At 42.9% G+C, this 14,276-nt stretch overlaps 1 protein-coding gene across 1 annotated transcript in view; it reads right to left on the bottom strand.

The window, feature by feature from the left end:
* The window catches only part of OSBPL10 (oxysterol binding protein like 10), a 100,202-nt gene extending 88,441 nt beyond the window's left edge, over positions 1 to 11,761 (bottom strand). Inside the window, exon 1 of the mRNA XM_042816760.1 lies at positions 11,460 to 11,761. Coding sequence (XP_042672694.1) covers positions 11,460 to 11,761 — 302 coding nt within the window. The remainder of the gene's footprint in view (positions 1 to 11,459) is intronic.
* Positions 11,762 to 14,276: the final 2,515 nt, after the last annotated feature.

Genomic DNA, 14,276 nt, shown 5'->3' with positions numbered 1-14,276 from the left:
CAGTGTAAAACATGGGTTTGTTTTTGTTTTTTTTTTTTAAAGAAAAAAAGATAACAGCTGTGCTATAACTTAGTTCTAGAAACTACTTTTACAGAGTAATGAATTGCAAAGCCGACAAGGATACAACCTCACTGTCAGGTTTTTTTTTCAATTGTATGTGTTGCAATGTGTTCCAAGCATTAATAACATTTCCAGCAAAGCAGTAAATTAGAACAGTTCATAACTCACTTTTATCTGAAACGTTCTTGTCTTCATCATCTAGGCCAGGGTTGTAATGCCAATACAAAACTGGTGCATACAAGAATTTGGCTCCTTCTTTTTTTTTTTTTTCCTGATAATTCTCTCATGTTCATCTAGCTACTGTAGCATGTGGACCAGCGTACATTACCCGTGTAATTTATGTGGAAGAAACAGCCTGGTTTTAGCTGTTTTTAAACCCTGGAACACATCGTAAGAGCTGAAGCACCACTTAGAAAAGCAATAAACACAAAGATTTCAAAGGCAGTTTCCAGAAGCAGAAAGGCATTCGCTGATGCCAGGAAACAGCAGTCCTCATACCAGTTCTTCATTCCTCTCTCATTCCACATAGCATCGCTTACATAATTCATAAAGGTATATTCTCCACAGTTATTCCAGACACAAATTATTATAATATATTCTATATGATTACATGGACCATCAGACACTTTCAGGCAGACACACACCTTCTGAACACACCTGTTGGGGCAATAATTTGCATGCAAGTTAAAACCAGATATATTATTCCATCAAATTTGTTCTGTGTGATTACTACACTGCTTAAAGCAGCTGTTATTTTTCACTTTCAAGACGATAACTTATCATCTAGGTTCTCCAAATTGAACCTCATGAATATTGGCACTTCTCCCAACAGCAACGTTCATTTAAAATACTATTTCACCCACAGAACCTGTTGAACAAGTAATATTTATTCTATGCTCACACACAAGGGGCTGAGAACTCAGCTATGTTAACACTTATGCCATTTTTGTGAGTTGCCTGTATTTTTTAAAATATATTTATTTATATGAAACTAAATAATGCAATGGACAATTGAAGGAGGTCCTGCTTCTGGATTTTTTGTGTTTCTCGGTTTCTCTCTTCCCTACAGTTTGTTTTTCTTAGCTTTAAAAAGAGAGAGGAAAAAAAAAAAAAAAAAAAAAAAAAAAACCTGTAATCACCAAATCCCCAATTTGAAATTACAAACATATTCAAGACCACGCCAAGCCTTCTCTAAACATCATATGTGTAGTCAACAAAATACGCAAGTTAGAGATGTAGTCAACGAAATACGTGAAGCGGGGGCTGTCAAGGTCACCAGGGGTAACCAGGCGTAATCTGTGTGGGCCCCCTTGTGTGGTTAACGAATACGTGAAGGGGGGGCTGTGGAAGATATCAGGCTCTGCGGGAGCTCCTTGACTCATGAGAAAACCATGATGAGACATGGCAAGACAAGACATGCCACACGTCTATTGGGCACAGATAACCGTAACACGGGTGATTGGTAGCACTGTGATATAAGGGACAACTATCAGAAGAGTGTGTTGCTTGCAATAAACGCCATTTTGCCGCTCACCACATTGGTGTCATAAAAGCGTGTGATTTGGCCGGGGCTGTCTGAGCACTTCACGACGGGACATTAATCAGAGGTTGCCGAAGCAAAGGCAACACATATGGATGAAACTAAGACACACAAAGTAAGGAAGCTGCTTTCTAGCTACCACTGCACTGGCTCATTTCCATCTCTTATCCAGCTTACTTCTATCTCTTCTCCATCTCAACAAGTCCAAACAAAGCTCTGCGGAAACCAGATCTTTCTTTCTTACTACATCATCTCACGAGACCTGGAATTTCCCAGCTCTACATGTCAACGCTCTGAATAGGGCTGGCCCTACCTTTTCTCTTGGAATCATTGATTCATTGACTAAGATGAGAAGTTAAAGTTTCTGTGTTTGGTCTTGACAGCTGATGTGCAGCCCTCTTCACAACGCAGTATCTTGTCAACAGCACTTCTAGAAACATATGCACAGAATCCACAGCCCACCAAATGGTGGTTTCATCAATATGTTGTGAGATATTCAGAGTATTAGCCATGATCCCCCTGGAGACAGAGTATTCTAATTTACAAGCAACATTTACTTTGAAAGACCTTTAAATGTTAAGCTGCTGCTTTATATCTATTTCTAAAATCTCTGTCTTCTGTATGCACAAAAATCCAGATACTCATTCTTTAATGAAAAACAAAGGAACAACACGCATGACCTTTAAAAGGCAAAATCATCACATATGCTTGAATTTACACATGAACAATACTGTGTTTAAAAGGGCAAAGATAAGCCTGGCACAGGACTATATATCCAGGTGGGCGCTGTCAGTAGCTTCCCCTGGCTGCAGTTCACATGCTATTAATGTGGAACAAACTCTGTCACAGAAGGTGGGAGAGGTAAGAAAGCAGAAAAATGTTGGCACTACCCAGAGCGCTCTGCAAAGTAGAAAAGAATAATTTCTGCCTACTTCTTCTGTGTCGTTCTTACAAGTGGGATTAAAACTAAGAAATAGAGCAGATTTTCTCACATCTTCCTTGACATCATTCTGAATATATATTACATGATTTCTAGACATTCCTTTTCATTAAAAAAAATTTGCTCAAGGTCTATCTCTGTACTGTCTTCAGTTTTGTACCTACTTCTTCATTCCTTCCTTCGTTTCCTCCTCCTCCATGGCTCCCTTTCCCTCCATCAATCCTCTTCCAGCAGCTTTTATTCCTTTCTAAGTTTCTCTCACCATTGCACACCTCATTTTTCTTCCCCGTTCTACTGTCAAATCACCCTTTCCTTCCATTTGCTTAATAAAAATAAGATAAAAAGACTGACACGTAACCCAACAGTAACAAAATCCAAGCCTAATAACCAGGTAAGATTAAATGTGCCCAAAGGAAGGGGAAAAAAAAAAGAAAAGAAAAAGAAAAAAACCTACCCTATGGTGTGAAAGGCAAACCTTCCAATTGAGAGAGATTTTTTCCATTTTCAAGAGCAAGAGCTTCTATACAAATCTTACTGTGATAAGGCACCACAAGCAAAAAAAAATACCTTCAGAAGAGGTTTTTGTGCCAGTGCAAAATACCCAAATGCTTGCAGCAATGAGTAACGCACTTTTTGTTGCTCCATCCTGCCTACACCTAGGTAACTCAGTCATGAGACAATTCACTTTTTTCTTCCCCTAACCAGAGTAAAAGAAGCATGGAGACCCCAGCACAATTCTACTTCAGCAAGAGACATTAAATGCATTGAAAAACAGCTAAAGGATGTAGCCAGCCTCAAAATATAACACAGCAAGGATCTTCAAGTGAATGCATTTCTAATAGCATTCCTTGGCAATCAGGTCTTGGTTATAGTTTTTAGCAATGACCTAGATGAAAAAAATCTCCATAAAGATTGCTGATAACATGAAAATAAGCTATCCTCAGCAAATAGCATGTATTCTAGTAACATCAAAATAAAAATCACACATCTAGTGACAAAAAGAGCTGTAATTACAAGAGAGAAGATTGGCCTGGAAAAGCACAATCTATATATAGATATAGATATAGATATAGATAGATAGATAGATAGATACTCATACATACATATATACATACATATGTATATATAGAGAGAGAGCCAATCCTTACACCAACATATTTTTCCAAAGTAATTCTTCAACTAATAATGTTTCACCAGTTATATTTCTTAAATGCTCTTAAATGCTTTTAATGTTTATAAACAAATAATTACTACTTTTCCCCCTACAAAAATAAGGCATCCACAAGCCACTAGAAACTCTAAGATGAAAAGAGAGGAGATGGGGAGATGAAAAACCATGTGCTAACCACGGATAGAGCATACAGCAGAGAGACATTTTATCACCTTCCTACTGGAAAAAAAAATAAATAAAGGAACATCACAGTACTTCCAAAATGAGTATTCTAATGGACACAAGAAAGAAGAACAAGAAGCAACACATACAGCTTAGAGAAAAGCCTAACAAGCATTAGACCACGTACAACTCAAGCAAGGCAAGCAGACAGTTGCAAGAGATGGGGTACGGATGTATCTGTCTGGAGAACCAGAGCAACACCAGGGAACACGAAGTATCAGTGTTGTGTGTAATGAGAGTTAAATTCACAAGTCAAAACAGAGCTAATTTCCCAAAACTGTAATGGAGACCTTAAAAGCCAAAGTTGTGGACATTTTAAGCAGGAAATACTGAATTGGAGAAAACGGGATGTATTACATTTGCATTTGTTCCCTAGTGCAATCACAATTAACTGTATATCGTTCCAGTGTCCAGACTTGAAGGAAAACACTGAAATGGCCAATAGTAATCATAAGGTCATAAATTATTAAAATTACTGGGAATCTTGACTTGTAGCTCCACTGAAGATTCTACTGGTTTAGCTATCAACAGAGAAATGATAACATCACCATTCCAAAAAGATGCATGAGGAAATGAAATTTGGTAAGCAGTGTTTTCTGTCTCCTACACAGTACACACAACAATATTAGAGTAAAAAAATAAAAGGTTGACACATATTAAGAAAGGCAATTTCTTAAGCAGTGAGTAACTAAAAGTTGGCTCCAAACACTCTATCACTGGAGGAAAAAGCCTCACGTTCCCAGAGAAACACAAGTCCAGGTGAAACAGGAATCAAGACAAGCTACGGCTTGTGCTAGGTAACTGGTACTTAGAATCTAAATTACTTAATTTACCTGTTAACTGTGGTTGCTGCTCTCAAAGTAATGCCTCCTACTTTATTACGTTGGCCTGCAAAAATCAGAGGTCATCACCACCGTGACTAAGCTGAACACTCAAACTTCCAGAGTCAGGGCAGAGAAGAGAACCACCTTTCTCTTGCAACATGACAACACACCAGCTTGAAGATCACGGAGCGCACTGCCAATCTTTACAGGACTGTTCTACCACACCCACCATACAGTCCAGATTCAGCACCTTCTGAATTCCATCTGTTCAGGCCGATGGAAGATGAACTGCACAGGCAACATTTTCCTAGCAACATCATCATCATAGCAGCTGTAAAATAGCAGGTCACTCGCTGGTGCAGGTTTTGTTTGTTTGCTTGTTTGTTTTTACAAGCAAGGCATACCAGCTCTTGTTCATCACTGGTGAAAATGCATAGCTAATGGTGGTGGGTATGCTGAAAAAATAGTGCTCTGTAGGTGATAGCTTACTCTACCAGTCTTACTATGTTCTTTGTATCTTTTGTAGTTTCCAAGGAAATATATAGGAGGCGTTACTTTTGGTGATGTAAATGCCATCTTGGAAAGAGAAGTACAGTAGTATTTCAATAGTGCTTACTGAAATATATTTGCAGCAGAAAAGAAAAAAAAAAAGAAGCCTTGCCTCCCTGGGTGAGGTTCTGAAACGTGCTCAGCCATCTCAGAAAGATATTCCCAACATCCTAAAAGACCTAAAGCATAACAACATGATACTTGGGGAGAAAAAAAAAAAATTAAGTTCTGGAAATATATTTGGCCAAGAAAAGAAACTCAACTTTTTTATTTGTATCAAATTCAATACTTTTTGTTTCATCATCCATTATAATGCTGATTTAAAATACATCATTTTACATTAAGAGTTGACAGTGATTTTCAGCACCCTTTTCACTTGAAAGGCTTTAAATATAATAGAACCTTTTAAATATATCATAAAGAATAAGATAAGAATTATTATATTAGTTATGCAAAGAGAAGCTAAAGCCCAAATGCATTCTTCTTATTTAATAATTGCTATTAAATATAAAGTGATGTGAAAAACCTCTTGAATACACTTCTTATATACTCACAGAAAGACTCCAAGGCACATTACTTAGTTTAACAACTTACTGTCACTTCACCTACTTGAACACAAACCCGTATGCACAAACGGGTGCATTTTTTCAGATGAGCTACCATGAACATGTGTGCTCCCTCCAACCACATTTATCACTGCGTTGCTAAGCATAGAGATCTCCATTCAAAAAGACAGCAGTGAGATGAACTAGTAATAACTAAATCCAGATAAGGGTAAGTGCTAGAGCCAACTGCCACTTCTTTTCACTGTCTGAAAATGAAGTGTGACATCTGGGTGAAAGGAAGACCACGGTCTGTTTTGTCTGTCACTTCATTCCCTGTGGTACCAAGACTGCTGCTCAGCTCTGAAGTGCACTTGAAAATCCCAAACACACTGAGTGAAAGTGCTCAAGTCTCCTTTATTTTAAACAGACTTTTCCTACGCCTACGATGCCATCAAACACCTTACACAGTCAATTACCATACGTTATATGAACTTATCCTCCACATAGGCATAAGTAGCAGTGAGGCTACGTGACACGGGCAGCCAAAGAACAAAGAACTTGGGTTACCTGCCCGGGGACAAGAGAAATGTGGATTGCTTGGAGAACTGCCACAGACATCTCCAAAGTCCAAACCACACGACCATTCTTTTTAAATTTCAACCTGACATTCAAAGTTTTTTTTCTTCAAAATGTTTCTTGTAAGCATCACTGAAGGGCAGAGAGACAGAATGATCGATTTCTCTTCCTGCCATTACCTTGATAAAAGCCTTCTCTAAGATCTCTGATAAAAAGCATTCTCTAACTTCACTCCTCTGTTCCAACAGCCTTCTCCATTCTCCTGACATCTGCTTAGAGGCAGCAGAAAAAGCTATTCAAGGTAAATCAAGCAGTTAGTGATCAAACAAGTTAGGTTTAATCAACCATTACCTAAGCACAGACAGGGTGCATCTTCACTTAAAATTTTAACTTTCCTACAATTAAATCAGAGATACACAACAAAGAGGTTTTGCTTTTTTTTTTTCCTAACAATGACCTTCAACAATAAACAATTAGGAGCGAAAAGTTTCAATAATAAAAAGTGAAGGAAATAGAGGAGTAAAAAAAGGAAAGCTCCCATCTCTACCTAGAAGCTACCTAGATTTCAGGATTAAGGAAAAAAATGATTAGCATATAGTCTAAAACAGAAATTACTAATAAGTGATTTTTGACATTTTAAGTTCCAAGTTTATGTGAAACTAGCAACATACGTTTAACTTTCAATAACATATTCAAGTACAGTCATATTTCTCTAGTAACCACCTACTTGCTTTTTACACTGGAAAAAGGTCAAAATTCATTCCTAGAACTTGAATGGTACCAATGAAAGAACCTGGAGCAGCCATCACTGTACAAGACTCTTTAATCTTTGACTCTTAACATGTTGTGCACCTCTCTTATGACAGGGAAGAAACAAACAGAAAGGCTGGGCTGCAGCACTTTCTATATAGTTAGTACTAAGACGATTGCAAGAGTTGGACAATCTCTTTTTCCCTAGACAACAGTTGCCTACTAATACACCCAAGAATATCATTAGCTTTTTTATCTGCAAGGGCCAACATCTGACTCACAGCTACCTTGGTGTCTATCATGATTCCCAGGTCCTTTTCTGCTGTGCTGTGTGGCCCCCAGCACATCCAGCATTATCACTCCCCAGAACGACTTGCCATCTCCCTTTGTTGGACTCCACATCAACCTACCTCCAGCCTGTCCATGTCACTCTGGATGGCTGCACATTCCTTTGAATAAGCCACTTCCCTCAGTTTCGTGACATCTGCAAGTTTACTATACCTCATCATCCACATCTTTAATCAAGACATGGAACAAGACTGTTCTCAGAATCAACTCCCAGGGTACTCTGCTCAGTACTTGCCCCCAGTTAGATTTTGTACCACTAACCACTACTTTATGCACTGACATTCAGCCAGCTTTTGATCCACTTCACCATCTGCTCATCCAGGTCATACTTCAATAGCTTCTCAATGATGAGCATATGGGGCACAGTACCAAAGATCCAGGAAAGTAACTTCCACATCTCCACCCTCATCTACAAGGCTGGTGATTTCACTGTAGAAGCTTATCAGGTTGTCAGGCATTACTTCGCCTTGCTGAATCCACACTCACTACTCCTGATCATCTTCTTCATATGTCTGGAAACGGTTTCCAGGATCAGCTGTCTCATCACCTTTCAAGTGACTAAGGGAAGGCTGACCAGCCGGTAGTTACCTGTGTCCTTCATCTAGTCTTTCTTGAAAACAAGAGCAATGTTTGTTTTCCTTCAGTCTTCTGGCATTTCTCCAAGTTTCCCTTATTGAGCAAAGAATACCAAGAGCTGCATCTCAATCATATCTGCAAGCTCCCTCAGCACTCATGGACACATCCGGTCAGGGCTTATGGACTTAAGAACATCCAGTTTGTTTAAGTGTTCCCTGACTTGATCCTCCTCCACTAAACTTACAACTTCCTTGCTCCAGCCTTTCCTTCTGATCTCTGGAAACCAGTGCTCCTGAAGGCAACCATGCATGAAGAAGGCCATTCGGTACCTCAGCCTTACCACTGTCTCAGGTAACCAGATCTCCTGTTTCACTAAGGAACGTCTTCCTAGTGTTATGTCACTAATATACTTGTTAAGAGGAACAGGAAGGGCTTTTACATCCTTAGCCTGCTTCAACTCTATCTACGGACTTTAGCTATCCTAACTTCATCCCCAGCTGCTCTCTGTATTCCTTTCAGGTTACCTGACCTTGCTTTCATCCTCTGTAGGCTTCCTTTTTGTATTTGACTTTGGCCAGAACCTTGTTCATTCATGCAGGCCCCCTGTTGCTAACACCAGTCCTGCAGCCAATGACTGACCTGTCCTGACAGAGAGATATTCTAGTATCTCAGATCAGACACAAATGTTCTTCCATGAAAGTGTCTGTGTTTGAGGTTGTTTTGCTCTTTGCCTTCGCACCTGTGTAAACCAATGGCAAGTCAGACTTCAGCAGAGACACTCTAAAAGCCCAGCCCCCTTGACAACTTTACTGTGCAACAAACTGCCTCAAAGCAAACAACAAAAAAAAAAAAAGCCAGCCCTTCTTTCTGCTGGTGTGAGGGTAAAAAAACAAAAAACAAAAAACAAAAAACCCACCATCTAGCTCTTTTTCTTTTTGGAAGGTTCAGGCTATTCCTGAACCTGCTGAAAGAGAACAAATAGATTTATTTAGTAATAGACAATAAACCCTCAGAAATTCTTAAAATAGAAATTAATGCAGCTCTCAAGATTGACTGAACCGGAGGCCTTCAATTACTTCAGCTACTGTTCATCAATGCAGTGTTACGCTTCAATATTGCCCCATCCAAAATAGGAATATCTTGCATACTCTCCTTAAAGGAGGACTGATTAAAAAGCCACACCAATGTATTGTAATTCAAACAAGAGGAAAACGTCTTCAGAATTTTAGAGGTCACCCTGCATAATAAGCATGGAATAACTTAGGAAAGAAAGCCTATCTACTTCAATACCTCATGGCAAAAGCTAACGTTAAATGCATTTAAATTATTTAGGTTAATGGATAAGGTACTTTAAAAAACATTTCAAATCCACAGTCACTGAACTCTATCAGTTTCCTCTTTATTGTTCCATTTTATTTATATTCATGCCATCTGGCTGTATCGATCATGAACTTAAAACAATCCTGCATTTTTTCAGATGAAGTAAACTCAGAACTAATTTCTATGATCATTCCACAATACACACACTCCCAAACAGACAACCTCACTTTAACCCACGCATACTTGTTTATTGGAAATTATAGTAAGACCGACTTTTGTAATCTTCCAGTAGCAACTGTTTTGTTTAAAACTGCCATCACCAATCCCAGTCAACATACACATAGATCAAGGAACACCTGAATGAACTAGAAACATCACTTAGCCCAGAAGCTGTCATGTAGTCAAATAGCCAGATTTACACAAAATAAGATGAGTGGTTGACAAAGCATTATACAGCAGGATTAAAATAGACTGCTAAGAGTAAAATAATATTAATTAAAATGCGACATTTATCTCTGTAATGTTTTCAGACAGAAGTTTCTCAGACATATGTAGATCACACACGTTGTCTTAAACTCCCACCCTTATCAGAGATCTAATCAGTGCTAAACGCTGCCCAAAACTAACAGGCAGGCAGTTCTAGACCCAAAGATTTACAAGCAAAGACCTCAATTTTGCAATTTTCATCAGGTTATCTGAAAATGACCCTTAGCAACACTCAAGATTAGGAAAGGTTACTGCTTCTACCAAAAGATATGGCAGTATCAGGAAAAAAAAAGTAAAAAAAAAAAAAGTAAAAGGGAGGGAGGGCTAGTTGTTCATTTTGATATCAAACTGTGTTTGTTTGGTTCTTAAACAAAGCGACAGAAGGTCTGCATAAATCAGAAACAGACAGGATACCGACACGAATCTAGCACAGAGCAGCAGTGGCCAAGAGATAGTCAAGGGCCTTCTTTATGGCTCCATGAGAGCAGCCTATACATTAAGTGAAAGACACCTGGTTTATGGAGAGAAGTGCCTATCTCTATTGGGTATGGAGCATCACCCACAGTGGGTATAACCTGTGCGTGCCCTCCCGCACATGAAATCAGATCAGTTTCTGAAACTTTTCAGCAAATATTGCTACAGCCCTGCTCTGCAAGAGTCAGCATCAAAGCATCCTCGGCATCAGTACCATTTAATTTTCTCACTTAGAAATGCTTTAAAATTACTGCTGGAGCATCCAGGAGAGAGCTATACATGCATTCTCACTGCTTGGTATCACTCAACCTAAGCAAAGTTTTCTTTCTCATTTTCCTAAGGTTTGTGGCTGGACCTGCAGACATTCTATTGCCACTGCCTCTCTTCAGAGCCACCACCACAACGCCGTACATTAAAAAGTTGAGGTACAGATAGCCAACCTCACCCACCCAGTAAGTTCAGCAAGAAGTAAAGCAGCAATGGAGAGCCTTCCGCGTTCCACGGACCCCAGCGCACGGTTCTCAGTCCCACAACCCGCGGCGAGGCCCCACGCCCAACGGGGCGCACAGCGGCCGTCCCGCCCGCAGCCGGCCGCCACCTCAGCGCAGCGCAGCACCTGTCACGCAGGAAGGGCAGCGCGGCAGCCCTCAGAGCACAGGCTAACCGCCTCCTCGGTGGCCCGCCCCGAAGCCAACAGATCGCACCGGTGACTGCAGACACGAGCACGGCACCTCTCTCTCGCTCGCTCCGTGAGGCTCGCACCCGTTCCGGTTGTCCCGCCCAACTTTCCCAGCGTGAGGAAGGTAAGTTCCCGAGGAGGACCGCGGAAAGGGAGCCGGGAGCCTCCCGCACCCACACAGCGGTGCGCCTCTCCTTCGGATGGAAAATAACACGAAACGAAACGAAAATAAATTCCGAGGGCCGCAGGAAGAGAGCGGATCGGAGCGGCGGGAAAGGGCCGGCTCACCGCACCGGCCTACCTGCCCGGGGCGGGGAAGGGGCGGCCCGGGGCGGCGGCTGCCGGGCACCATCTTGGGGGCGGCGGGGGCCGGGAGGCCGCGGCCCGGCGGCGCATTACCTGCTCTGCCAGCCCTGTAGGAGGTTGGTGTATTTGCTCAGCGTCCCTTCCAGCACCGGCTCCCGACGCCTCCCGATGCCGCCCGGCGCCTGCGCGCCCCCCGGGCTGGCCGCCGCCGAGCCGGGGCTGCCGCCGCTTCCTCCTCCTCCTCCTCCATCCAGCCTTCCCGCGGCCGCCGCCCGGCCCGGCAGCCCGCGGCCGGCTGAGGAGGACGAGGGAGAGGAGCCCGCCGACGCGGGGCGGCTGCTGCTGCGGCTGCTGCTGTTGCTGCCGCCGCCCTCGCTCGCCGCCGCCTTCTCCATGGAGCCCCGCGGCACAGGGTGCAAGCTTGCTCCGGCCGCGGCCGCCGCTACCGCCCGGCAAAGCCCTGACTCACGGGCGGCGCCGGGAGAGAGAGAGGGGCGGCGCCCGGGGGAGAAGGGGCCGGGCCGCGGCGGGAGAGTGAGCCGCGCGCCGCCCCTCGCCGGGGGCCGGGGGGCGTCGGGCGGCCGTTGGGGCCCGGCCCTGGGTGTGCGCGGGCCGCGCGCTGAGCGCAGCAGGGGGCGGCGGCCCTGTGGGGCTGTGCGCGTATCCCTGCGACGCTGCACGGTGCGTGCCCGGGGCGCGCGGCCCTGGCGCTACGAGAGCTGCGCCCGTGGAAAGCAACGCTCGGCAGGAGGGCGGTTCTCGGTGCGGATGGATGCGCGCGAGTGCCCGCGGCCACGGAGCGTGGCACCGAAGAGGCGGCCGTCTGTGAGCCGTTCACGCGGTGCACGGCGAGATGCGTGTGCCCAGCAGCGGCAGTGCCAGAGCCGTCCCCAGCACGCTGCAGGACGCCGTAGTGTCACGGAATCGTTAAGATCGGAAAAGCCCTCTCAGATCACCTAGTCCAACAGCCAACCCCACCATGCCCACTAAGCACATCGCTCAGTGCTGCATCCGCACGGTTCTTCAACATCTCCACAGATGGTGACTGCACCACCTCCCTGGGCAGCCTGTGCCACTGCCTCGCTGCTTTCTGAGAAGAAATTCTTAATACCCAACTTGAAACTCCCCTGGTGCAACTCAAGGCCGTTCCCTCTTGTCCTTTCATGTATATCAGTGCATTGCATCAGTTCTATCATCGATCCAGACTTTGCAAAAAATATTTTTGTGGGCTCAGTTGCATCTCCTGAAAACAGAGGATGATTTAAGATCGTTCAGGATCACTGCAAAAAGACAAGCAGGTCCTTGTACAGTCAGCAAGGTACAGAGCCGTGTGGTTACATTCCCCCAGCTCAATTCCACAGCCAGCCTTGCTGTTTTAGCCAAGTGCCTCAGCCTTGTTACAGTACACATCCTCACAGCACACCTGACATGCAGTTATGTCATCTTGCAACTGGAGACCCGAAATACAGAGGGTCTCAGTGGGACTGCCAAAGCATGAATGAACCAACATTAGTGCTGTACTTTAACCCTTGAAAAGCTGTGTGCTTCCATGTGTTGGAGATCTAGAGATCTTTGGACTGTTCCAAATCTCATATGCCATTTCCTATTCTGCACCACTGAAGATTTTCAGGCCCTCCAAACTCCCACGACTAGGGGCCTGCATTTCCAGTATAAACCAGACAGGAGGGCTTCTTGCTCAGATTCTCCCAGTTTTCCCTCTAGAAAATCTTACCATATGTGTTGTAGTTGGTTAGCTGAAATGTTGGACAACTCGATCCTGAATTTTGGGTAGTTAAACTTCTATGTTGTAGCTAAATACTGAGGCACTGCAGTCTGGAAACTTGAATTTTAATCTAGCCTTTCATTGGTGGAACATTTAGTGTACAGCACTAAATGCAGCACAAAGATTGTTAGCTTAGTTATTCTTTAAAACATAAAATATTTGACAGTAGTTTTTCAAGGCAGAGATATTACTTAAATATTCATATAAAATTCCCCAGTCTTTGTTTACTATAGAAAGAAAGAAACTGCTACTACAATCTGAAAATCGTTGTTCTCTGACTCACCTCCCTCAATTTGATGGCCATACTTTTCAGAAGACCTTGGAATGAAGGAGCCATTCTCCTTCAGGAAGCTCAGACCTCGCTCTCTGGTGACAAAAAGTATGAGATGCTTTCATTTTTCTCATCATCAGCTACAGCTACAGCCCCCAACAGTGGAACAAAATACTTTACAGAAGTAGCAGTGTCATCACCACAGCTTCCCACCAGCCACTGAAACACATTGACTGTGTGTGTTCTATATTATAAAGAAATAAGATTTGTTTTTCTGTCTTCTGTAGAATTTATTAGAAGAGAGTTATGTCAGGAAAAGAAGTCTCCTCATAAAGTTATACAGAAACCTCTCTATGTCTTTCTATACAATAAAACCCAAGTAACAGTTGTGTTCCCATGAGGGAGTTTCTGACACGGAAGAGGCAATGGACTGCCAGCATATCATATCCCCAGGAGAATTTTGAAAAATCTCAAACCACCTCACTGCTGCAAGAAGGTTTGTGTGATGTGATAGCATACAAGGTCCTCTTACAGCTTGCAGGCTGGTTAACAGGGGGAAAATGAAATAGAGAAGTCAATGACCACTTTTCAGATGGCGGAAAATGCTGCTCTGATTTGGGATCTATGTTACTCAGTATCTTCTAAAATCATTAGTCCTTCAAAAATGATTAAAACAAGAATCAACTGGAAGGAAAAAAAAAACATCAGAGATTTTGAAGCAGTGACTGATTTGCTGATAAAATGGTAACTGAAGCAAATAATTTATATCATCTATACGTTAGCTGTAGCTTCCCAGGAAAGATATTTTGAAGTCATTTGAAGTAGTCCTCTGAAAACCCCATCTCAGTGTTCAAGG

The sequence above is a fragment of the Centrocercus urophasianus genome, unplaced genomic scaffold (genome assembly GCF_019232065.1).
Source record: "Centrocercus urophasianus isolate 14NV4802_14NV808 unplaced genomic scaffold, USGS_Curo_1.0 seq_16, whole genome shotgun sequence".
Taxonomy (NCBI): Eukaryota; Metazoa; Chordata; class Aves; order Galliformes; family Phasianidae; genus Centrocercus; species Centrocercus urophasianus.
This window is presented reverse-complemented; position numbering and strand designations above follow the sequence as displayed.